The 27,163-nt window shown below is 40.7% G+C and overlaps 1 protein-coding gene across 4 annotated transcripts in view; it reads right to left on the bottom strand.

Annotated features, from left to right (window-relative positions):
- Positions 1 to 4,907: 4,907 nt before the first annotated feature.
- Positions 4,908 to 27,163, bottom strand: part of HOMEZ (homeobox and leucine zipper encoding) — a 49,382-nt gene continuing 27,126 nt past the window's right edge. The window contains exons 2-3 of one of the 4 annotated variants that reach the window (XM_073632688.1): positions 25,322 to 25,435; positions 4,908 to 16,800 (exon numbers count right to left, since the gene is read on the bottom strand). In XM_073632688.1, the coding sequence (XP_073488789.1) occupies positions 15,169 to 16,701 (1,533 nt within the window). In that variant the 5' untranslated portion in view covers positions 16,702 to 16,800; positions 25,322 to 25,435 and the 3' untranslated portion in view covers positions 4,908 to 15,168. The remainder of the gene's footprint in view (positions 16,801 to 25,321; positions 25,436 to 27,163) is intronic. The other 3 variants (XM_073632693.1, XM_073632686.1, XM_073632692.1) reach the window with 3 other exon arrangements.

Here is a 27,163-nt window from a genome sequence, read left to right as displayed (position 1 = left end):
GGGAGAAAACTGTGACATTGATCTATACTGTTGGTTGGCTTAGAAAGAGTTGTTTGAGTAAGGCAATTAATGCACAATGCACTATTTAATTTAATTTCTGCCTGGAATTGGGTTTTACGCTATCCTCATTCATAACATTCTGATTGAGTGGTTTGACAAATGTTTCATATCGAATCTAATAAATAAATAAAATTATATGTGGGATTTCTTTCAGTCACCAGCCGTCAGTTCTTTTTAAGTTGATTCTGAAAAGTTTTTATTGGGTTTACAGTGTGTATGGTGTAATCAGACATATTTATTTTGTATTTTAGAACACTGAAAAAGGATGCAATGAAAATCTACACAAAGAAACTTTTTGTAAAACGAAAGCTTTCCTGATAGCTTTGTTTTTTTTTAACTTATCTAAAGAAAATATTCCCAAATACAAATGAACTTTTGGACTGATTCACCAAAGCGTGTGTGCCCAGCTTTAAAATATATATTTAAAATAAACATTTACAAATTTTACCCATCTGTGTTAAAAATTGCACACACAAGACCTTTTAAAAAGGTGTTTATAGCAAGAGAGGAACTATGTAATATAACTTAAAAAAAATACTAATTGTATAAATAATGTCACTATCTTGAATATGGTTTGTCATTGCTTGTTTTATTTCGCAGACTACAAATTACTATATTGTATTGATATTTTCCAAAATCAGAACTTTGCTATAGTCATTTAGGGTATTTAAAAAGAAAACATATACTGTATATACATACATGTATACCAGTAGCCTAAAACCGTGCAGCCATCTGTATAACAGAATAGCAGCTGTAATTTGGAGCCTTGTGCATGAACCTCTAGTCAAGGTTAGAGTATTGATCTACTTCCACATCACACAATTATTAGGCTTGCAGCATAGCTCATTGCTAGCTGAGATCAAGCTAAAAAAAACAAACACAGAACATTACACCTGAAATTCAGTATTAGAGATAATAATGGCAATATAACATAAAAGAATAAGGTTTGCCCATAAATGATTGTTTCATTGCATATAACCTACAAGGAGTAACAGGCTCCCCATTCACACCTGAGACCTTGTGACACCAGGAAGGTAAAATGGCTAATTGGGCCCAATTTGGACATTTTCACTTAGGGGTGCACTCACTTTTGTTGCCAGCGGTTTAGACATTAATGGTTGTGTGTTGAGTTATTTTGAGGGGACAGCAAATTTACACTTTGTACACTCACTACTTTACATTGTAGCAGAGTGTAATTTGAGGGGTGTACTCACTTTTTTGAGATACTGTGTGTGTGCGCGCGCGCGCAAGTGTGTGTGTGATAGATAGATATCTATCTATCATCTGTAAAGGGAAACCGTCTCTTTAAGGCCTTAGAAAAGAAGGGCTTTCTTTCAGGTTCTCTCTTAATAGCCTCTACTAGGACCTCATGAACAGGAAAATTCCTCTTTTCCCGTTCCCCTAGGCCCTCATACATCTGATTGTGCAATGATAATGGTTTCTTCTCAGTTGATATATCTAGTGTGGTATAAATGGCCCCTAAAAGGTGATCCACCTCTTCTAATGAGAGCTTGTATCGGGATGGCTTCCTGGAATCCCCATCCAGAGCTTCCCCCTCAGAATCTTGGGAGCCAGAAGTTGCACTGTCAGGTTCCTTTTCCACCTCCTCTCTAGAGGCTACTGAAGGACCTGCACTAGTGGAGGGTATTGCCTCTGCTTGCGGTACCGTTGCCGGAGGAGCAGTCTGAAACTGTGGCTTCTGAAACCCCTCAAAAAAGTTTTAAGGATTCGAACGTACTGGACAATTCTTTAACAGATGCCGCTAGTTCACCCTACTCTGAAGAATGTTCCTGTACTAGTTTGCTAATACAATCCTTACATAATGGTTTTTCCCAAGAATCTCTAAGGGTAATTTTACAGGAAGGGTACCTTTTTGAAACATGAGGGGCCCTGGTTTTCTCTGTTTTCTGAAAAGACATAAGAAAAAACCCCCAACCATTAATACACAGTACCCTTGCCTGCATAATTGCAGGAGTGCAACACTTTCATACGGGCTAGCCTTACCAGGGGCCCTATGAATCCACCCTCTGACACCTGAGGGTCTTTAACCTGCCCCCCCCCCCCTGCATCTGTCCCACACTAATGATAGGGGGGGTGGTTCAGGCCAGGGGAGCTCCACCCTAGGTTCCCTTTACCTTAACATGGCTGGAGCTGGTCTCTGCTGGAGCAGTGCGGTCCACGTCCGCCATCATTGTGTCACCTCTGGAGCCTCTGCTGTCTCTACAGCTTGTACAGCTCCTCTCCTCCCCATGCCTGGCTCCTTTTCAGTGTTCGCGTCCGGAATGCGCAAACCCGGAAGTGCATGCCCCTTCTGGCCGAAATATGACGTCACCCGCCACAGGCCGCACAGTCCCAGTACCCGGCGTGTTACTATTCTACACGCTGCTGGGGGCACGAGACTGCAGGAGCTGCGCTCTGCCGCGCTCAGTGATGAAAAGGGAGCCCCCAAACCTCAACCTGCACTCAGGGATGCGGGGGTGGCAATACACAGAAAAACATTTTCCTGACCAGGTTAGTGACATGAACGCTGTGGGTCTGTACACCAACATCTTCCCTGGTCTGTCCTAGGAGTCTCTACTCCTCTTTCAGGACATGCTGCCTGAGCCTCCCTGGCTCTCCTGGCTGGTTCCTGTGGTGTCTCCCCTCTGGAGGAAACACAAATAACTGAGGAGCCAGCAGGGGAGGAGGAAATTTATAGAAGCTGGCGCAGGTGTTTCCAACAGAGGGGAGGAGCCAAGCTCTCAGGTGGCTGTCCTGAAAGACGATTAAGGGAAAAAACAGCATTTTAGCTTGCACGATTAGATGATAAAAACAGCAGAGCTTCCCCTCATTTCAGATCTACCCCTCAGATTTAGAGTGACTGCACTTCCAAGTGCACTTTGCACTTGTAGTGCAAAGTGGATTTGCCTTTCGTAAATAACCCCCAATGTCTTTTTCAGGGAAGGCCTGGCATTTTTCAGCACAATGCTAAACCACATACTGCATCTATGACAACAGCATGGCTTTGTAGTAGAAGAGTCCAGACATTTCACCAATTGAAAATATGTGGCGCATCTTGAAACAAACAATACGACAAAGAAGACCGAAGACTGTTGAGCAGTTAGAATCCTATATCAGGCAATAAATCGAACAACATTTCTCTCCCAAAACCCCAGCGACTAGTCTTAATTCCCAGACGTTTAAAGAGTGTTAAGGAGGAGATGCTACACTGCCCCAGGTTTGAGATGTGTTGCTGCCATCAAAATTACCTTTTTTTAAAAATGGTACATTTTCTCAGTTTAAACATTTTATGCGTTTTCTATTTTACACAGCATCCCACCTTTTTTGGAATCTAAATCTCACTCAGTAGCAGAATTCAGACTGAGGTAAACTGCAGAACAAGGAACTAAATCAGTTCTGCTAACAATGAGCATACTGCTAGGAGGGATCAGAGTGACAAGCTAGGGGGTAGGGGCAAGTGCTAGTTGTATTACGTAACGGCAAAAAAAAAAAAAAAAAAAAAAAAAAGGTATGCTGTATAACATGTTACACCCTAAATGCATGTTACAAAAGGCGAATTTATCCTTTAAGCCACAAAATTATACGCATGTGAATGGAGATTAGAGCCTTTTTGGAAATTTGAGGCAAAAGTACAAAAAGTTATTGCTCAGTTAATGCATGGTCATGGAACACAGGATCATGTTTGTTCATTGTTCTAGTCCAGTTAGCTGTAGTCTACAACAGTGGTTCTTAACCTCAATCCTCAAGTACCCCCAAGGCCATGTTGTGGGAATTTCTCTTAGATAAAATAGCTGTCCAAAATACCAAGCCATTGACTGATTTAAAGCACCTGTGCAAGATGAAGGAAAACCTGCAAACATGGCCTGTTGGGGGTACTTGAGAACCACTGGTCTACAAGTTGCAGTGCTAACTGGTTGTAGCTGGGCCTGCAAGTGTAAAGAGCCTTTACGAGCATCTCAAAACTTCCAATCTGGCGAATATTTGAATGAATGAACATCTTCAGTTAGTACAGTGAAATGTTTGAGACTGAGATGGCAATCATCAGCACAGACTACTTTTTGGATAGACCTGGTCTGATTTTCAGAGGAGTGAAAATCTTTCTGGGTGGACCCAATCGTCAGATTTGCCCATTGTGTTGGTTTATAAACTGGGAAGGTCTTTTCAGATTTGATAGGTCTTTTTGCAAGTCTACAGGAGCCTGGAGTTTTGGAACCCTGCACAGAGATGGCTGCAAAAAAGCAGTTAGTTGTTTGAGAAAATGTGACATGGCTGCAGAGACATCTTCCTTTGTCAGTTAGGCTGTTTGTTGCTTATTGTTCATAGGACTAGCGTAGGATGCAGAAACTGGTGTGAAGATCAGATCCTGATGCAATAGAAGGGACTCATCACTTGAGGTTAAAGTGATTGTAAAGGGGGGGGGGATGCAAATAAATGGGCAGCTGAACCCAAAGCACTGCATACATTCAGGTAAGTACAATGCACCAAGACCTTGTGTCTACTTTTAGGGAAACAAACTGGTGTTCTTTTTAAAACCCATTTTTTATTCAGCATTTCGTTATTAGGAACCTCCTTTGACTACCGCAGGTATACATTACCTGAAAAAAATGAAAACTCTTGTAGCCACCGAATGTCACAAAGAGCAAGAGCTATCATGTATGAGAACAGATCATTTGCATCAGTAGTCGCCCCCCCCCCCCATATCTCCAGAAGACTAGATAAAATGCTTTATTTTGTGCTTACAAAAAACGGAATCAACATGTTTGCTTCATCTGGAGAAGTTTTTAGTATCCAGCTTTAAAATTATAAAATATAATAACTGTCTACAGTAAAAAATACAGGGACACACATTGAAAACTAAAACAATTTATTGAACAAGTTTTAGTGTTTAAATTTTACACACTTCAGAGTCAGATTAAAATAGACATACAATATACAGCTTCATCTTGTTTTATAAGATAACAGTAGCCAGCTTATTAATTACTTCCATACATTTCATGTATTTAACAAAGGGATGTGTGTAACATAGGTGAACTAATAGAACAAATTAAAAAAAAGGTAGGCACTATAAGTTGCCAGTATTTAACACAACTGTTTCAAGTAGTCCTCTGCAGCACCCTACATACGATATGCCATTTTCTATTTTCACAAACAATAGGCACACCCCTAGCCTCCTCAGCAACACTCCAGCCTGTTGATAGAATGAACAGGTATGAGGCCTTACAGTATGGGATCAGGAGCATGCCTATCCCGCACTACCAGGAAGTGGTAATTTGCAACATATATTTGGGAAGCCCCCATGGTGCGCCCAAGTGCCTTTTTGAAACCCTTATAAGTACTTCAACATTATGCTGCCTGGATTTAACACATTTCAAGCTTGTCTCCCCCCCCCCAATTCCTTAAAATTAGTTTTGGTATACAATGTCAGAGAACAGCAAACAAATGTCAAATTTATAGGGAAGACTGCTGAGATAATACTATAGTAAGAACGGCTTGGGTTCAGGTAATCCGAATACCCTAACTTACCAGAACTGTCCCAGAGATGCTTCCAACATGCAGAAAGTCTCTTAACTAGAGACAAAGCTTCTGTAGGCATCTATAGTTACAGGTAAGTACAGTTGAGTAGGCATATAAAAAAGGCAAGTGGAGAAAACCTGTAACATTTTACACATTCCAGCTTGCACGAGTTGTGAAGTTCATGGAAGCAGACATAAAACATAATTAAAAGAACACGTACCAGCAATTACATGCGGTCTCAAAATAAGTTAATTACGGAGTGGGGTAAAAATGATTTCAGAAAACTATATAGCATTCTGCCTTTAAAAAACAATTTACAAAATGTCTTCTGCACCAGTGTCCTTTAGGCCTTGTACACAAGGATTGCAGCTTATACAAGGGCATTTACAATCTGCTTTTGGAAGCCTTCAAAAGAAAAGGTTTCCCAGTTTGGCAAGATTTACAGAAAACGTTCACCTAAAAAAAAAAAAAAAAAAAAAAAAAAAAAAAAAAATTGCACATTTATTTGCAGGTTAAAAAAAAATGAGCTTTTTTTCCCCTAAAGAGTTTGTAGAGCTCCGCACACCCAGGCCATTTTCAAATTGTGACAGCAGGGAGAGGATCCCCCACCCGCTGTCACAGGGAGGGGGGGGGATCGAGGAGGGAGAGACTGCAGATGCTGGAACATATTCCAAAGGTGCACTTATCCTTTAAACACATATTAATCAGAATGGGGAATGTTGGCTGCCACTTCAACACTCTGAACAAGTATTGCCGCAGTTTACTGGAACCTAGTGTCAGCCAGCACTCCCTATAAAAATCCATCCAAGAAATCACCAAAAACTTAACTTGAAGGGTGCTTTAGAGGCATTAGGAAAGCTTACATCTTACCATACTTTGCAAAAATCATGCCGTACAGGTTGCTTTTCATTAAGCCATTGTGTAGTGGGGCCCCCCACACCAAGTCTAGGGGTAATGTCCCATTAGCCACTCTTGAAGGCTCCCTCCCATCAGTGCGATTATCCCTCCAAAGCCTCCTTGTTAAGGTGGTCCTTGCCATTGGCACACAAATTACTGCTTTAGTACAATGGAGGCCAATTAAGCCAGCCCTGTTTGTAATGGCACTGAGGGACCACCCAAAGAATGGAGTGTCGGGGAAAAAAAAGCAAGAGTGCTGGAACGGGGGAATACAATAAGCAATACCACCCAAGCCTCTATCCCCCAAAGTTAATGTGTTGAGGGGGGGGGGTGGATGGTTGTAGGCTTCATGCTAACACCTTGGCTGGCTGGGAAAAAAAAAAGTGTTTTTTTTTAAATTCTTGTGTTGAACTTTTTTCCGTCCAAGTTGAAGAGCTCATGGATTTATTTTTCAGACCAGGTATATGTAGTGTATATGCTCTCAAGAAACCTTGTGATAATACAATGACTTGAAAACTCACCCAAATTACACACAATCACTTCTACAAAAAAATCTTATACCGTTAACTACAACCCTAAATCAATTATGACAGTTCACTTTGCCCACACTCCTTGCTGCTGCCCAGCTGAACCTGCCACGAAGAGCTATTGATTTCAAACATAGCACCAGCAGTCTTTTGCTTTTCCAGCAGCAGCAAGCAGGAGGAAGAACTTGGTGGGTTTGGTTAGATTTCTGGTTCCAAAAAATAAATTATAGTGTAAAATAATTTACACAAGTTTGTCACTAGTTTCCCTAGGGAACAAATTGTTCTGGTAGGTACACTGAAACATTAAGACGTATGCAGGTTTAAATTGAAAGGAGTATTACCATAAAGAGCAAACATGTTCTACCTAATACGGTTTCCTGCTAGACATATTAGACACAATCATTAATTGAATAGTTTTTAGGATAGCTTTAGTGACAAAATTATAGATTCCAAATGCAGCCAGTATACGACAAATGTACCAGTATATATATTGTGGCGGGGGAACTGGTGAACTGGTCATTTGAAATGGATTTTTACCAGACACATAGCATTGTTTCTATGCAAGCCTGATACCTGTGGTGTCTCCATGAAAAAAAAATAAAATACATTGTGCATGTTATAAAAGAAAGAATTTTTGGCTGCCAGATCTTCTGCCATTTTTTCTACAGCTAGTATTCACTGCCTTGAGGTGAAGCACAAATGGAGTTTTGAGGGGGTTTTTTTCCCTTGAATTAACCACTCAACTCTAGCAAGCTTTCTTGGCAGCTTTGATGTATTCAATAAACTTGAAAAAAATAAAATAAAAAAAGAATTATCCACAGCAACCAGATATATTAGCTCTCTGCACAAGTTTATCTGTAACTGGATGCTAAAAAGTGTCTGCAAATTATTATTAAAAGGAAACCCTTGGTGTAAACCCACATATACCCAGTGAAGCGAACAGCCTCAGATGATCCACAGAGATGAAACAAATCCTCCTACATAAGTTTTATTTGTATATCTGCTGTCTTCAGCTTTATATACCATTTATAAAAGTGCACCTCCTGTTAGAATTTTCTCTTCCCGATTCACCTGTGAGTATGGATTCTTGCTATACACTGAGAAAAAGGAGGAAAGGCACACAACCCCTTCTCCACAGAAAAAGGAAGAAACGATGCAGAGCTGTGCTGTGAATAGACCAGCTTTCTGCTAATCTATAGCACCCACCCTGACAAAATTCAGCATGGTTTTATTACAGTTGACAGAGAACTTATCAGAAGTTATGCTGCTAACAGAAGAACGGAGCAGGAGAAAGCCATGGGAATCAGGGCTTTGAAGAGAGATAAGAAAACACTGCAGATATATGTGCCCAGCTCAAAATTTCAGGTATGGGATTTACATCCACTTTAACTAAAAGTAGTAACAGGAGTTGCCATTGCGGACCCAATACTGTAAAATTATAATCCACTCTAGGCTCCCACTTCACACTGACCTTGGATACAGGGAACTCCCTCAGCCCATCTCACACCTTCCTTATTGAATAGGGCTTAGGAATTATCAGGTGCTAAAGCAACAGCCGGGTGGAACTGGAAACATCACAGATCAAATGTATATATTTGCCACACACCACTGATCAAATAGCGGGCAAAATCTTTATTGCAGAACAATCACATTACATGCCTGATGAAGGGGTCCTGCGATGCTCTGAAATGTTGCACTATGTCCTTTGTGATGTCATCATTCTGCAATAAAGATTTTGGACGCTATTCAATGATCTGTGGGGTGCTGGAAAATATGTACATTTGACCTTCTTTACTGAAATGAAGGCTGCACAGAGAACTCCCACAGTAAGTACTTTATCCTCTCAGCATCCTCACCATCTGCCATGCTTCCTACCTCTGACACACGGCGCTTGAAAAAAAAAAAAAAAAAAAAATCACTTTTTACTAAGCTCTAGGTAATTAGAGGAGTTTATGCACAGCATCTCTGGATCACTAGCAACTAGTAAACATCAGGCACCTCTCAGCAACTCACACACCTCTAGAGTGGCATCCACAGCGCCTTATCACTGCAATCACAATAGTGGATCTGGCAGGGCTGCATGCTTAATCTACCAGCTGAGGGACCACAAAGCCCAACCAGCCCTAACAGATGCACCTCTTTTGTGGGCGCTTCCACCTGCTTTACTGATTGACAATGCTGATCTACAACGTGCTGCTGTTGCTGCCAAAGACCAACGCTGTCATAACATCCCAATTTTATATTCGCTTCCTTGTTAGCAGTGTGGTGAGACAACTGGGTTGGGGTAGCACAAGCTATCCAACCACAGCACAGTTTTTTTTACCTTGTGGCAGGATAGAGAATATAAAATTATACATATATATTAATTTTTTTTAAAATACCAATACGTCAGTGAACATAGACACTATTATTTGGAATATAAGTTTATGAAAATAAAAAATAAGAATATTCCAAACTAACAGTGTCTGCGTCACATTCGATGAAAAATAGTCCAATTTAAAAAGGGGATTCAAATAAAGTCCTTCTAAAGGTTTTAGAAGGATGTTACAGAGATGCAATATCAGGATTTTGTTTGTAAACATCTTTAAAGCGATGGGTGTATAAAGAACCCTCCTTACCCCACAAATCTATAAAACAGCTAATTTAAGATTCAGAACTCCTGATCTATGCACTCGTTATAGGGAGCTATGCATGGTGAATGTTTACAAAGCTTGTTCATTAATCACTTCCCATCCCGTGTATAGTAACATGATGGCCGCAAGGCGGCTCTCGTCCTGGACGGCCGTCATATGTCGTCCTAGGCCTTCCAGGCCCGCTGCGTCACTCGGGAGGCACCCGTGATTGCTTGTCACAGAGCAGGGACATGGATCTGTGTGTTTAAACACACAGATCCACGTCCTGTCAGGAGAGAGGAGACAGGTCGTGTGCGCCTTGTATATAGGAACACCGATTGGTCACCTCCCCCAGTCAGACCCCTCCCTCCACAGTTAGAATCACTCCCTAGGTAACACAATTAAACCCTTGATTACCCCCTAGTGTTAACCCCTTCCCTGTTAGTGACATATACAGTAAGCAGTGCATATTTTTAGCACGGATTGTCAATGGTTCCAAAACAGTGTCAAAAGTGTCCAATTTGTCCGCTGCAATATCACAGTCCTGAAAAACGAAAAACAAAAAAACAAACAATATTCGCAGATCGCGGCCATCACTAGTAAAATTAAAAAATAAAAACAAATCTATCCCGTATTTTGTAGGCGCTATAACTTTTGTGCAAACCAATCAATATTACGCTTATTGCGATTTTTTTTACCAAAAATATGTAGAACACATATCGGCCTAAACTGAGGAAGAAATGTGTTTTTGCTTTTTTTTTTTCCGATCTGGGGGTCCGACGTCTCTAGCTGCATACTTGATCCAGATAAGCGACTAAAAGTAGTTTAGGAAAAGACTTTCAGGTCACAATCAAATTCAGATCAGCAACTGCAGCACACATTTTAGTTCTGGTTTTATTGGCGCTAAAATAGCAGATATTTATTAAGCTAACACTAATATACCGGCACCCAAACTGAATTTCCAATGTTACAGAGCTCAGTATATACCTGCACATCAGTGGCAGAACTAAGCAGATCTGCAGCTTAGCTGTGTGCCTCCAGTGTACTTAAAACTTCTGCTGCACCCTTTATATCTCCAATGACCAGAAGAGGGCTGTTGGGGAAAAACAAGCTTCATTTCTGACCTGCCAGTGTTCATTTCTGACACAGCCATTTCTACAAAGGATTGATTTCCTATTTAATCCTAATGTGCATTATAAATGTAATGATTTAAAATAGTCCAATAAGTCTATCAAAAAGAATGCCTTTTGATATACAAGCCCAATTCCAAAAATAAGTTGGGTCTCTAAAAAAAATTACATTACAAATAGAATGCAATGATTTGCAAATCTCATACCTAGATTTTATGCACAGTACCATTTTTATAAAGAATTAAAAAAAAAAAAAATAATCATTGTCTGAACACAATTCACCGTGACATCCAAAAATGCAAGGAGGAAGCCATATCTGAAGATGATCCAGAACACTGTCTTCTCTGGGCTAAAGCGCATTTAAAATGGTCTGTTGCTGAGTAGGAAACTGTTCCGTGGTCAGAGAAATTTTACAATCTTTTTGGAAACAATAGGCCTGTATCCTGAGATAAAGAGGAAACATCCTGGCTTATCAACGCTCAGTTCAAAAGCCTGCATCTCTGATGGTATGGGGGTGCATTAGTGCTTATGGAAAGGGCAGCTTGCACATCTGGAAAGGCACCATCAATGCTGAAAGATATCTAGGTTTTAGAGCAGCAGATGTTCCCATCCAGATTACTTCTTTCAGGAAAGGCTTAGTTCAGCGGGACAATGCTAAACAGCATACTGTATCTGACAACAGCATGGCTTTGTAGTAGAAGAGTCCAGGTGCTCAAATGAACTGCCTACAGTCCAGATCTTTCAAATATTTTCATTTGGTGATCTTGAAACGAAAAATATGACAAAGATGAACCAGGACTGTTGGGGCAGTTAGAATCCTATATCAGTCAGGAATAGGACAACATTCCTTTTGCAAAGTTCCAGCAACTGGTCTCAGTTCTCAGGCATTTACAGAGTGTTAAAAGGTGGAGGGGATGCTACACTGTGGTAAATTGTCCCTGTCACAACTCTGAGACATGTTGCTGCCAATAACGTCAAAATGACCTCATTTTATTCTTAAAATTATACCATTTCTCAGATTATACATTTGATGTTTCTATTGTGAATAAAATATTGGTTTAAGAGCAGTGGCGGCCCCCCAGAATATAAAGAACCAGCCGCTACCGTTTGAGATTTGCAAATTAATGAATTCTGTTTTTAAGTAGATTTTATACAGCGTCCAAACTTTTGGGGAATTAGGGCTGTAAGTAAAATATTATAAAGAGATGTACAGTAGGTTCAATACCTTAATATTCTTCAAAGCAATACCATTAAAGAGACTTGATAAATTATCTGGGAGAGAAGTAACATTTGAACATCAAGTCCCTGTCAAGTCTCTACAGCTGTTGCCCATTGTGAAGATTTCTCGGTTATGTTTTGTCTGACAGCTGCCAGACAAAAAAGGGAGCAGAAATCCCCCTTAATGGGGACAAAGACCCAATAAAACTTCTTGTTCTCACAGAGTAGTGAACGGTTTGTACTGGTCAGGTTTCATTGTTGTCTGTGTCCCCACTGGGGAAATTTCCCCTCAATCTATTTTGAGATGACAATTTTCAGATAGAACAAATCCTTACTCTTGTACCCTATCAAAAATATTGTGAAAGAAAAAAGGTTGGACAGGAGCTAGGCTTCAAATTGTACATTCCCATGAAAGAACAAATAAAGTGGAAGTAAACGCTAATATAATTTAGCTTAAAAATGTTGCTTTTTACTCCTCATGCCCATACTGCCTAATGTTTGTAAATGTCCTGTGTTATTTGTATCTTTTTAATCTGCTTCAGTGTGGCTGTGTGACCTGTAACCTCTAGCTCCCCTGTGTCAGTGCAGTAGATGAGGGAGCACCAACAATGGGGAGCCAGCAGGTAATGTCACAGGGAATTTGCTTTATTTATAAACAGTATGAGGAGGGTGGCAATTTTATTTTAACCAGACTTTTGCTAGCCTTCATTTCCTCTTTAAACCAGTGGACAGACTTCTATTACACCTAACAGTATGGAGAATTCACGTTCTTTTGTGGAATGAAACCGTTTTTTTTACTTCACCTTATTCACTAAGTTAAGTGAAAATTCACTGCAAAAGTACCAATGTGCAAGGTAAATTAAACAAAAATTTCCTGCACACGATTGGATGGTATAAGTCAGCAGAGCTTCCTTGCGTCACAAGAATGTACATTCCTACAAAATAAAAAGAAGATTTGATGTTAACGTGTTGCTTTTTAAGCCTAAAACAATCTTCTGATATGGTTTAAGTTATAGGTCACCGGCTGACATAGATCTGCTTTGAGGTAAGGAAGTTGACCTCTGCATCAACTGATGCATTTGTCAGCTACTAAGCATGCCAGTTTTATGGTTTCAAGAGCCACAAAAAAAAAATCTTCAATTAACCACTTCAAAACTGGCCATTGTATATAGAAACGTCCTCACTTTGGGGGGGGGAGGGGAGAGAGATATCTGAATGATGCTTATAGCTACAGACATCATTCAGATATTCTTTTCAGCCAGCGATTCTGTGCACGATAATAACAATCATAGCGGCAGTTCCGCCGCTTGATCGTTCTTATAGGTGGCGACTCGCTCCCCCCCCCCCCGCTGCTTCTCCGGGCTCTCCCGTGCCATTGGGGGCCTGAAGAAAGAATCGCCGGATGAGGACGATAGAGATGTCTGGTGACCAGATGGTCACCAGTCATCTCTATGACTGGAGGCCCTGGCCCAACGTCACACCCGGGTACCCGAAAAATAAACGAAGCTGCGATCGCGGCTGTCAGCATGAGATCGGTGAATTTTTTTTTTTTTTTCCCGATCTCATGCTTTCCAGACTGGAGGAGAGATGTGGGGTCTTATTGACCCCACATCTCTCCATAAAAAGGACCTGTCACATAGATTCCTATTATAAGGGATGTTTACATTTCTTGTAATAGCAATAAGTGATTAAAAAAAAAAAAGTGTAAAAATAAAAAAAAATTAAAAATTTAAAACGCCCCTGTCCCCGGTAGCTTGCGCTCAGAAGCAAACGCACACGCAAGTCCGACCCACATATGTAAGCGCCGCTCAAACCACACATGTGAGGTATCGCCACGTGCGTAAAAGAGTGTGCAGCAGTTCTAGCACTAGACCTCCTCTAACGCTAAACTGGTAACCTGTAAAAAATTTTAAAGCGTCGCCTGTGGAGATTTTTAAGTTATGAAGTTTGGTGCCATTCCATGATTGTGCGCAATTTTAAAGCGTGACACGTTAGGTATCTATTTACTCAGCGTAACATCTTTCACATTATACAAAAAAATTGGGCTAACTTTACTGTTTTGTTATTTTTTTAATTCATGAAACTGAAAAACTGCGCAAATACCATGCGAGATAAAAAGTTGCAATGACCGCCATTTTATTCCCTAGGATGTCTGCAAAAAAAAAAAAAAAAAAAATAATAATACTTTTTGGGGGTTCTGAGTAATTTTCTAGCAAAAAAATGATGATTTTGTAGGAGAGAAGTGCCAAAATAGGCCTGGTATTGAGGTGGTTAAGCTTCAGTTACTGATAAAAACATCCTGACATTCCTTTAGGGTCTATTCACACCAGTTGCAGTAGCACAGTTATACTGCAAGACAAAGCAAAATGCCTTGCCTCCTACCTGCCACTTCACACCACCCAATTGCAGTGATGTGCGCTAAAAAAAAAAGGCCGTACTTTTTCTAGCGCAGTGCGAGGCACTCCATTGCTTGGCAGCTGATAGAACTGTGACAATAAAGCTTGTTAAAAAAAAAATTAAAATAATGAACAGTGCGATGCACCACTTCACCACTGCAGTGATTCCACTGCATTGCACATGAGCCACTGTTTTAAACGCAGCAGCTGATATGAATAGACCTTAAACTACTGACCAACTATAGTCCATATAAAAAAAAAAAAAAAAAAATACTGGTATATGGGCAGGTTTAAAAAAGCAATAGAGCCATCTACAAATTATCAGACATACAGCTACCTCCTAGAACTATTCACCTAAACCTTCAGCATATATGTGCTTCTCAGGGTCTACCCATGCAACCAATAAAATGACAAAGGAATAGCCATTTTTCATGGCCCACTGTAGGAAAACCTAAAGCAGTACATTGTCTATAGCACTGAACATCTAAAAAGGGCAGAAAACAAGATCCAGCACCACTGCCCAATGAGGAACAGTACTAGTGCAAGGCATAGAGAAAATAGTGGAAACTCTTCACAGTAGTTTTGCAAACCAACATAACATACTGAATATAATTCCATCACCAATTTGCTGCACACACCAGCTAAAAGAACTTTTAGTGAAAAAATAAATATAAATGTTTAATTTTATACTGTGTGAGCTCTAACAACAAATAGTTTTATTGCATATGGATTTTTTTTTGTATTCAGTCTATTGCTAATTAGATACCTGTACTGAATATTAAATTTCCACATCACTGGTTAAAGTAGTTCAACACTAGTCCTGAATAATAACATCATCATCCTCCTCCTCCTCATCTTCAACGACACAGATTTCAACCTCATCTGGATCCTTTGATTTATAAGAAAACCAGTGCAGTACTTGCTGATGGCTTAAGCCAGATGCTGTAACTAATTCCCCCAAGTCCTGCTCATTGAACTGATCATGTACACAAAGGTAGTTTTCCAAAATATCATATTTTTTTTGAAGGGAGGATGAAATAGGGCGTTGAGGAGTCTTAGATTTTGAACAATTTTTTACACGAAGTTTAAAATTGGATACTTTTTGCACAAGTTTTGATTTTCCAGAAAAAGATGGTTCATCATCAGAAATGTCCTCACTTACTACAGTGTTTCCTGAATGTTGACTAGATGATGCCATCACATCATCATTAGGCACCTCTACAGCAGAAGACATTGCTGGTGACCCATCACTTAGCCTTCCATTAACATTACCAAAATGCTGTGGTTCATCTAACCAGGTGGGACGCTCTTGCATACTGTTACGGAACCACCTCAGCTGGCCATGTTTAAGGGCGTAGCGTGTATCCCCAAACCATTGTATAATATCTGCTCTTGGTAGTCCACTAATTTCCTCAAGCCTCATGTAGTCTTCACGTGTAGCCCACTGGCACTTCAAAAAAAAAGATTTGAGAATTTGCAACTGTTGCTTACTTTTTCGTTGGCGCCTCATACCTGGCACATTATCCTCTCTCCTAAGGTTTCCATTGTGATCAATATAACCTGACACTTGCACTTCTTCGCCATTGCTCATATTCCAAGAAGAAGACATTTGTTCTTCCTCAGAGGGATAATATGAAACTGACGAGTTCAGGTCTCTTCCATCCACTCCCAAAACCATGGCAGTACCAGATGGTTTAGCTAGATTATCAGGACCCTGCCTTTTCTTTGGACGAACATTTGACATGGGAGAATGGCATTTAGAATCACCTGTAATGTCCCTGCTGGAGCGTTTTATTCCTTGTAAAGGAGTACTTTCATTTACTATAACAGGTTCTTTGTCTGGACGTTTACAGCTTAATCTCATCTTCTTAGGTTCTGGGGTATTATAATCTGGTGATGAACAAGTATGAGAGGCCACGGCTTGCCTTGCTCTTGCTTTTAGAGCAGGAATTGAAAACTCATCCGATCGGAGAACATTAGACTTTTTGGCTAGGGCGATCAATGGCCTGAAATGCAATTGCTCTTGATTATAATTGAGCCGTGCCCGTGTCTCTTCAATTTCTTCTGGAGACCAGCTGATTCCGCAACGAATTCTCTGTACCATGAACCAGTTTTTCACTTTTTCCATTTGTAAACCGTACCGTAATGATAGTAAAGCAATTTCTGGCATGCTTGGGTATGGAAAGAAGCTAAAGGTACTGATGAGCTGAGGGTGATCATCCAACTCCTCAGTCAGCTCTGCCCGAGACCAAATCACTTGAAGATCATCAGAAACGGGAGGCAGGCACAGGAATCCAGAAATGTCTTCCGGATACAGAACAGGTGCTTTGGTAGAAGTGGGAGGCATTATCCAAATAGTACTGTCAACGTCAGGTTGTGATTTTCATCAGTGAGCAGTTTATCTGAAAAAAGGACCAAAATTCTTATTTCCAGCAGGACCAGAAAACTGCAAAGACAAAACAGTGTAAACGTCATAACATTTTCATGCAATTTAATATGTTTAGTATGAAAAGCACTAACACCTATACGAAACATGTTTAACCCCTTCAATACCGGGTCAATTCTAACACTTCCCACATGTAAAAATCTACATTTTGTGATAGAATGTTACTTGAAACCCCCAAACTTTTTTTTTTTTTTTTTTTTTAAAGCCAAGGCTCTATAAAATAAAATGATGGGTGTTGCAATTTTTTACCCCAGTGAACGCCCCAGTCCATGCTCACACGGCTTTCCTGCTCCAGGAGGTAACCCTAGTTAAAAAGGGGTTGTAAAGCTTCAATTTTTTTTTTTTTATAAAAACCATACAGGTTTATACTTGCCTGCTCTGTGCAATAGTTTTGCACAGAGCAGCACTGATCCTCCTTCTGGGGTCCCCCCGCCAGCGCTCCAGGCCCCTCTTCATTGGGTGCTCCCACGGAAAGCCGCTTTCTGTAGAGGCACCCATGCAGGCTCGCTCCCGAGTCCTGCTGCTGCACCCATTGACACAGACAGCGGGACTCGCTCCCGGGTCACAGCATTTGCTTGACAGCAGCGGGAGCCAATGGCTCCTGCTGCTATCAATCTGTCCAATGAGGAGAGCGACATCGTTGGATCGGATAAGGGAAAAAAAATGAGGGGGGGGGGGTGCAGCACAGGTGGTTTTCACCTTAGTGCATTCAAAACATTAGGGTGAAAATCCTTGAGACCTTACAACCACTTTAAGCTTCAGTTCAGGATGTGCTTGGCAATTGGCAGCTCAGACAATACATGCTCACGCATATTTAGAAGCACTTTGAGCAACAGAGCAAGATCAGCAACAAACCATGAAGGAGCACAGATCAGAGAGCATAACTTTCTGGGAAAATAGGCCATCAGTAGACATTGCCACTTTGTCTTGGACAGGCAAAGTGAAAGTGTCTTTTAGTGGGGCACAACAGGAGCGGGGGTAAATGTTACATTTTACTTGTCCTGCAATCCCAAAAGTCTTAATTTAACCACTTCCCGACTGGTGCACGCCAATGTACGTCGGCAGAATGGCATGGTGGGGCAAATGGGCGTACCTGTAAGTTCCAGTGAATTCCCCGCTGTGCCATTCGACGCGCGCGCCGGCAGCTCCGCGAGTCGGGTCGCAGGTCCCGCGGACTCGATCGCCGCGGGGAAACCTGCGATCGCCTCACTGAGAGGACAAACGGTGAGATGCTGATGTAAACAAGCATCTTCCCCATTCTGCCTAGGTACAGTGTCACTGATCTCTGCTCCCTGTCATCGGGAGCAGAGATTAGTGACGTGTCACAGCTAGCGCATCCCCCCTACAGTTAGAAAACACTTCCTAGGACTGACTTAACACCTCCCTGCCCCTAGTAGTTAACCCCTTCACTGCCAGTGTTATTAACACTGTGTCCGCCATAATGTCGCAGTCACAAAAAAAAAAAAAAAAAATTTACTAAAAATGCCATAAAACTATCCCCTATTTTGTAAACGCTATAACTTTTGCGCAAACCCATCAATAAACGCTTATTGCGATTTTTTTTAACCAAAAATATGTAGAAGAATACGTATCGGCCTAAACCGAGGAAAAAAAAAAGTTTAAATTTTTTTGGGGATATTTTTATAGCAAAAAGTAAAAAATAAATGCATTTTTTTCAAAATTGTCGCATTTTTGGTTTATAGCGCAAAAAATAAAAACCGCAGGGGTGATCAAATACCACCAAAAGAAAGCTCTATTTGTGGGGGAAAAAAATAAAAAAAATAAAGGACGTCAATTTTGTTTGGGAGCCACGTCGCACAATTGTCAGTTAAAGCGACGCAATGCCGAATCGCAAAAAGTGCTCTGGTCAGGAAGGGGGCAAATGCTTCCAGGGCTGAAGTGGTTAAGGACTTCCAAGTGCCAAAGCAGCCAATAACACAGTCATGTGCCAAAAACACAGGACATTTTAGGTAAACATTGCTGGACCAGGTGAGGGGTGCTCAGATAGGAGTGAATTCCCAGTATTTTTCTACCTACTTATTCAGCGGCAAATACATCTATACAGTGCTACTACCATTAGCTAGATTTTTAAACAAAATCAATGAAGAACATTCTTATCACACTTCAATAATTCAAGAACTGCAAAGTTTTAAGTGACCTGTTATATTGCAGACTATTCATAGCAATACTACAGTGTGCAAGATGCCAACCAGTTTGAAATGAACATATATAGGCTGCTGATCGTGCAACACAACATGTTTCTTGGCAAGCAATCACCAAAGTGCTGTATTAACTCTCAACTGAGATTATAGATACTTCTAAGGAGAGGGAAGGATGGAGGAGCAGCAGCAGAAAGCAGCATTAGCTTAGCGCATGCATCTCAAACTGGCAGCCCTCCAGCTGTTGCAGAACTACAAGTCCCATCATTACTCTGTCTTTGGGAGTCTTGCTTTTAATGGTCAGCCTGGCAATGCCTCATGGGACTTGTAGTTTCGCAACAGCTGCAGGGGCACCAGTATGAGACCCCTGGCTTAGCGGGAGGAATAAGGTAGCCCATAAATAAGTAATTTGTTTGTTCAACCAGCAGGTGGAAGGAAAAAAAAGCAAACACACATGACTTGGTTCCCCATCCACACCACATGTGGATGAGGGAATACTCCCTGCTGCGTTATTGTATTCTGATAGCGGGAAGACTTCCCTGCCATCAGAATATAACCAGCGATGTTGATCAAGTGGGGAAAATCTGATGGGGCAGTTCAGTAGATCATCTTCTGTACAATCTCCCTGCCCATACATGGCTTGAAATTTGGACGGTCCCTGCTGAACAGGACAAATTTAAATCTACGCATTGGCTTAAAGCAGTATTAAAATAAACATATTGCAGCTTACCAAAGCTTTTTAGGCTTTTTTTAGGCTATTTTCATCTGGGGATCTGGCCAGTAGGTCTGTTTTTCAAAAGAACAAGATCTTTTCCAGTTGTATCAGTTTATAGGGTTGAGACAAACCATTTAACACTGGCAAGGGTGCTTACAAATTATCAGCTTTTATTTATTCATGTAAAACCTTTATCCCAGAAGGAAAAAAAAAAAAAAATAATAGAGCTGCATGATTAATCGTTAATAGTTATTGCGATTTTCCCCGATTCTATGCAGAGAATTCTCTCTGCTCCAGTAGACAGCTGTCAAAAGAAAGGGAAAAAAACAAAAAAATAAATAAATAAAAAACTGGCAGTCTGCCAAGAATCACAACTTTTTTTTTTATTCTTTATTTTTAAAAAATTTTCATATCAAAACACAAGGTAAAAGGACATCACACCAGGGGAATACAAAACAAAACTTCTCCCTTCCCCATAATTAACCCCTCCCTCTTTTCCCTTCCCTTCCCCCTAGACCCTTAGACCTTTGCATCACTATATTCTTTAGTCAGTTTGAACAATTTCTATTTTTTCCCCATCTTTTAGGAACCCCTCTCTCCCTCCTTCCTCTGAGAATGTAAGATTTTCCAACCTGTAGACTTCATCAATTCTCTCGAGCCACTCACTTATTTTTGGGCCATCTACCATCTTCCATTTTTTTGGGATCAGACTCTTCGCTGCATCTAGTAGATGTATCAGGATCGAGTTCCTATATTCCTTCACTGGAGTTTCTACTCCATGGAATAGACATACCCAAGGATCTTCAGGTAACTCGACACTGGTAATCCTGATGCATCTCAAAATTTCCCTCCAAAATATTTTGATCTTAGGGCAACTCCACCAAATATGGGCCAAAGATCCCATCTGTTTGCAGCCACTCCAGCATTCTGTTTGCCCCATTTGATATTTTGCTTTTATGTCTGGGGTCCTATACCATCTCACTAAACATTTATAGTTCGTTTCAATTATATTTATTATTAACAGGAGGATCCATGCACCAGTTTTAAGATCTTTCCTATATCTTGATTCTCTCCCCTTTGACCAATTTCTCCCATTTTGTTTATAAACTTCGGGACTTCCAACTCCCTACCCCCTACTAATATTTTATAGATCTGTGAAATGCCACCCTTTACTGTGTCTCATAACCTCTCTAATGGTGTCAGATCCCCCCCCCTCTCAATGGGTGTGGCAACGCCATTACAAAAGGTTTAAGCTGTAAATACCGCCATTCATTCATAACTAACCAATCTTTTTTCATTTTTATATCATGCAGTGAACTAATTTTCCTTTTTTGTGTTACATGTCGAAGTTGCAAATTCTCTTTTTAATCCAATTTCCACCAATCGAACTCTTCCCTGGAGTGAAATAGTTATTTTCTTTAAGTGACATTAGTGGTGAATTATATTCCCATTTTGTATTAACCCCGAGTGCTCTATGTTGTGGAGGTGTCCAAATATTTTTCCCCTAGATTTGTGTGCGCCATATTTTCTATTTTAACCCATCTTTTCTCACTTCTTCCCTCAGTCCATTCTACCAGACGAGTCAAGACCACGGCTTCATAATATTTTTTGAAATTTGGTACACTTAACCCCCCTTTGTCTTTCCCTCTCCGTAGGATTGATGGGGAGATCCTGGGGTTTTTATTCTGCCAGATCAGTTTTGATACTAAACTTTTGAGCACCCTAAAATATCCTGGAGGTACATAGATGGGTAACATCTGAAATTTTTTATAATATTTTGGGTAAAATTATCATTTTTAAACACATTCATCCGGCCAATCCAGGACAGGGGTCGTAATGCTATTCTCTTTACCTCTGCTTTTACTTCATCTAACAAGGGTATATAGTTAGCCTGGTAGATTTCCCCCAATGATGCTGTAAGTTTTATCCCCAAGTATTTTATTCCTTCTTCCTCCAGGGAAAGTGAAATTCCTGTTGGAGGCTAAATTCTTCTTTTGAACTTATATTTAGAATCTCTGATTTATTTGAATTGATCTTGAAGTTCGATAGCTCTCCATACTCCTTTAGGACCTTTAATAAATTTGGTAGCGATATACGAGTTCTGGAGATATAGAACAGCACATCGTGTGCAAATGCAGCCAACTTATGCGTCTCCTCTCCTATCTCCACACCCCCTACATCAACATTTCCCCTTACTGTCGACAAGAGTGGTTCCAGTGCCAACACGAACAGGGGACAACCCTGTCTCGTGCCATTGTACATCCTAAAGGGGGCCGACAAAATTCTGTTTACCCTTATGGACGCCGTAGGGCTCTTCTACAGCGCCTGTATCCACTCTCATATCCTTGGGCCTATCCCCATACCCTCCAATACTCCTATCATGAACCCCCAGTCTAACCGATCGAACGCTTTTTCAGCATCAATCTATAAGAGTAGACTAGGGGTTCTCCCCTCTTATTTTCTGAAGTAGCAGTAAGGTTCTAACCCTGTTGTCCTTACCCTCCCTTCCTGGAACAAAGCCTACCTGATCAGGGTGGACCAATTTAGACATCAGATCTCTCATCCTTAAAGCCAACACTTTTGCAAACACTTTTGTGTCAGTGTTCAGCAACGATATGGGCCTATAGCTTGAACACAATGTGGAGTCTTTACCTTCTTTCCAAATAGCAGTTATAGTGGCCATTGAGGCTTCCTTACTCAGTCCAAACCTCTCTCCCAACCCATTAAAGAACAAAGCCTCTGAGATAAAATTTCCCTAAATTTTTTAAGGTAATCCATCGTAAAAACCATCCGGCCCTGGACTCCCTTTAGATGACAACATTCTTTAGCAGTGGAACTCAAGTATAAACATTGTAATGATTTGTCCTTTAGATCAAAGAAATACACTTTGGTGTGTAAATGAGGGAAGTTTAACCACTTAAACACTAAACCTTTTTCTGACATTTGTTGGTTTCAAGTTAAAATCATTATTTTTTTTGCTAGAAAATTACTTAGAAACCCCAAATATATATGTATGTTTTTTAGCAGAGACCCTAGAGAATGGCAGCTGTTGCAATATTTTATGTCCCACTGTATTTGCACAGCAGTCTTTCAAATGCAATTTTTGTGGGAAAAAATACACTTCAATGGAGAAAAAAAAAAACACTTAAACAGTAAAGTTAGCCCAATTTTTTTGTATAATGTGGAAGATGAGGATACGCCGAGAGAATCGTGATCTTTATTCTAAGCAAAAAAATATTGTGATTCTCATTTTAGCCAGAATCATGCAGCAGTAAATAACCCTTTTTTTGTTCTACTCTCTCCCTCCCTCCAATCTTTTGGGACGCATCACAGGTCCCAGAAGATTGCCTGGCCACTGAGAAGGTGCAGTGCGCACCCTGCTGTGAAGCCACAAGCTGTCCGGGTGCCAACACTTGCAATGACTGCACCGAGGCGAGGGAGAGGAGTGAGGCTCTAGGCAACCGCATCGCTGGATAGTGGAACTGGTGAGTGTCTGTATACCCCTTCAGATCCGTGCTATAGCCGTCATTCGTATTGATATTTTTTTGCTTAGAATAAAAGATCACGATTCTCTTGACATAACATCTTTCATATTATACAAAAAAATGGGCTAACTTTACTGTTAAGTTTTTTTTTCCATTGAAGTGTATTTTTCCCAAAAAAATTGCATTTGAAAGACTGCTGTGCAAATACAGTGACATAAAGTATTGCAACAGCCGCCATTTTATTCTCTAGGGTCTCTGCTAAAAAAATATATACTGTTTTGGAGTCCTAAGTAATTTTTTTAGCAGAAAATACGGATTTTAACTTGTAAGCAACAAATGTCAGAAAAAAGGCTTAAAGTGGATGTAAACCCGAATTTTTTTTTTTTTTTAATCATACTGTAGAGTATAAGATTTCCTATCATTTGCCCAGTCTTGCCACACAGAGTTAATCCATCTCTGAGCAATCCTCTTATTGTTCAGTGAGAGAAATCTTGACAAACTGAGAAAAAAACTTTGTCAAATACTTCCCCTTGCTGTGAATGACAGCCTAAGACACATGCATTATTTTTTAATTCCCTCCCCCACTCCTTTCTTCAGCAGCTCTGCAAGGATTGACTGTTCCACACCTCAACATGATTTGGCATGCTGAAGTCATGTGGTTACTTTCCTGTCTTTTCACTGGATGTTAGAGATCATAGCAGAAGTTCAGTGTAAGAAATACACAGGAGAAAATGCATATTGACAAGGGGAGTGTAGAGGTGGGCGGGGAGTCTACTGACATCACGACTCCACCCACCGAGCTCCAGACAACAGACCCACCCACAGGATATGCAGTTTTTTGGGTCTCATAACAGACAGAGGGGAGACAGTTGACAGGTAAAGATACATGCAGGAGGCATGTATATCCTTATAGATAACCCCTATGGCAGTAGTTTAGAAAGGATGACATTGGGTTTACATCCACTTTAAGTGGTTAAACTGACCTCATTTGCAGACAGAAGTTCTTCCCTTTGATCTAAAAGAACGAAATGTTACAATGTTTCTCTTCATCTCCCAACGCTAAGGCCCCTTTCACACTGGAGCGGTTTTCAGGCGGTATTGCGCTAAAAATACCGCCTGAAAACCGCCCCTAAACAGCCTCCGCTGTTTGTTCAGTGTGAAAGCCAGAGGGTTTTCACACTGAAGTGGTGCGCTCGCAGGACGGTAAAAAAGTCCTGCGAGCCGCTTCTTTGGAGCGGGGAAGGAGCGGTGTATTCACCGCTCCTAAACCGCTCCTGCCCATTGAAATCAATGGGACAGCGCGGTAATACCGCGGCTATAGCCGCGCTGTACGAGCGGATTTAACCCTTTTTCGGCCGCCAGCGGGGGTTAAAACCAAACCGCTAGCAGCAGAATACCGCTGCAAGGACGGTACAGCAACGCTAAAAATAGCGCTGTTGTACCGCCGACGCCCCCACCGCCCCAGTGTGAAAGGGGCTTAAGGAATGTTGATAAACATTTGCTGGCTTTTTAGGACAGCTCTGCACGCTTTACATAGAATCGTGAAATGTCGGACTAAGATCGTGAGGGGGCTTGAATCAAGATCGCAATTTAACGATTTATCGTGCAGTTCTATGCGGCACCAAAAAAAAACCTGAATACTGGTCTGAGCGCACGCACACACCCCAACATAAAATATCATATAAATCTCTTAAGTGAAGGGAGTGTAAAACCGTCCAGTTCAACAAAAATGTTTTTCTAAGTGGTAAATCATGCTCGGTGATGAACAAGGACAAATCAGCACCAACTTGATCAGAAGGTGCTACCCACACAGATATTGACACCTCTTACCAGACAGGGTTGATCTTCAATTATAAAACAGGGTTTTCCACAGAGCAGCCTTGATCCTCTTCTCCTGGAGTCCCTTGCTCTCTGCTCACAGGGATTGATTGACAGCAGCAGGAGCCAATGACTCCTGCTGCTGGTGAGCCTCCTGTGAGGTGAGAGGAGAGAGAAGAGCAGCGCTCTTGCAGAGGTGCGCACAACACTGCATCAAGATCAGGTATGTATTTCAGGGGGCTGACATGGGAAGGTTTTTTTTTTTTTATGCAAAGAAATTATAAAAAGGTAAAAAAAACAAAAAAACAAAAAAAAAAAACAAAAAAAAAAAAAAAACCTTTTACCTTTACAACCACTTTAAATATGCACTTTGAAAAGAGGATATACTTTCCCTCTGAAGTGTTACTGAAGCTTTTCAGTCTTGCTCTTTTCTCTTAGATGGTACAAGGATGGTCCCTCTGAATGTGGCAAAAGCAAAGGTGGGGTCAGCAAATGCAAAAGAACTACATAGAATAACAGCCAATTTGCAAACAAATGAGCGAAAAGAGCAGACACTGATCATCAGTCAGTCCCCTGGAGTAACGCGTTAAGCTGGGTAGGCAATAGTAGAATTTCGAACTAAAATTTGTACAATTCTCAGAACATTCGAATGCCATTCAAATGTAGTTCAAGATTGTTTGTTTTTAACAATCATGTTTGAAATGAATGGGCTTTACCACATACACGATTATAGAAATTTGTATATTTGAAAAAAAAAAAAAAAATCCATACTGCTCCTTCAAATGTTCTCATCACTGGTCGAAAACCAACATCGTTTTGACCCCACTAATGATTAGAAAAAAAAAAAAAAAAAAAAAAAATGAACTTACCACGTTCTTACAACAAGAGATGTTCAGCGAATTCTACTTTTGTATGCCTAGCTTTACAATGCTTCACTAAAAACATTTTATTTATAGTGCCAAGGCAGAACTTGGTTCAAAAAAAATAATCAGCTTTTGTACGGTGGAATGATTTTGTGCAATGGCAGCTATTCATTGATGAGTCTTTTATATGCATTAGAATCCTACCAAATACAGATTGGGGCTCCCACAAAATGTCATAATGGCCAGTTAACACTAGGAATTGCACAGGCATGCACTGCGCATTCCAATGCGATTCACATGTGGTTCAATGTGAGCACTGCACCAAAAGTAGTGCATGCACTACTTTTGAAAAATCACTGCAACCGGGTTGCATGGTACTTGTGTCCCTTCTGGCTCTGTCAGCACCACCTGATTCTACAAACATTGATCAGAAATCGAAGGAGCCAGACAGAAAATTCTGGGCTGAATAGTGACTACATCCTATTAGATGCAGTGATGGATAGGGGAATCCTTCCCGCTGCACTATTGTAGTCTGATAGCGGGGTAATTTCTTCCCTGTCAGAATACACTAATCAGTGCTGCAGCAGCTGATTGGAAAACCTGCATTCAACAGAATCCGATCGAACGAAATGCAATCACAAAAAATAAATAAAAAAAAAAATTAAAAAAAAAAAAAAAAACTATTAAGTAAAGCCCAATTCAAATTACTTTTTCCAAAATATGTACTGACTAAAATTATACTAAAGTTTGCATTTAAAAGTAGAACTATAGGCAAAAACTTTTTTTCCCATGTTGGACAGAGCAAGGGAGGGTTAGAACCTCTGTACCATTGTAGAGATTTCCCTTAACTTCCTGTCCCATAGCCAAAGAGGAAGCGTGAGGAAACTTATGCAAATTAAGGGAATCTCTTGGGGACCCCCAGGTCATCAGAACCAGTATTCCCATTTGAAGATTCCCCTCTATTACTTCTTTTTTCTTCCCACTTTCAAAGATAAAATGGTAAACAGGACGAATAAAGAGTAAATTTCTCTTAAAACGGAGTTCCACCCATTTTTTTTAAACTTTGTGCTGCATGTTCTTAGCTCATACTTTTCACAATGGGCATTTATTTTATTTTTTGCTCGTAAATAACTTTTTTTTTCTCCATGACTTCCCTCCTTTCCCCTGCCTAGACGATTACGTCAATAGGCTATTCGCACGGGTTCCAGGGATAGCAGTGTCATGTATCCCAGGAGTCCTTGCGAATCGCCTACTGCCGATATCTCACGTTATTTGTAGCTAAGAAATGACGAACGGGAGTAAGCCCAGCTGAGTGCATGCTGG

This window comes from Aquarana catesbeiana, linkage group LG01 (genome assembly GCF_042186555.1).
Source record: "Aquarana catesbeiana isolate 2022-GZ linkage group LG01, ASM4218655v1, whole genome shotgun sequence".
NCBI lineage: Eukaryota > Metazoa > Chordata > Amphibia > Anura > Ranidae > Aquarana > Aquarana catesbeiana.
This window is presented reverse-complemented; position numbering and strand designations above follow the sequence as displayed.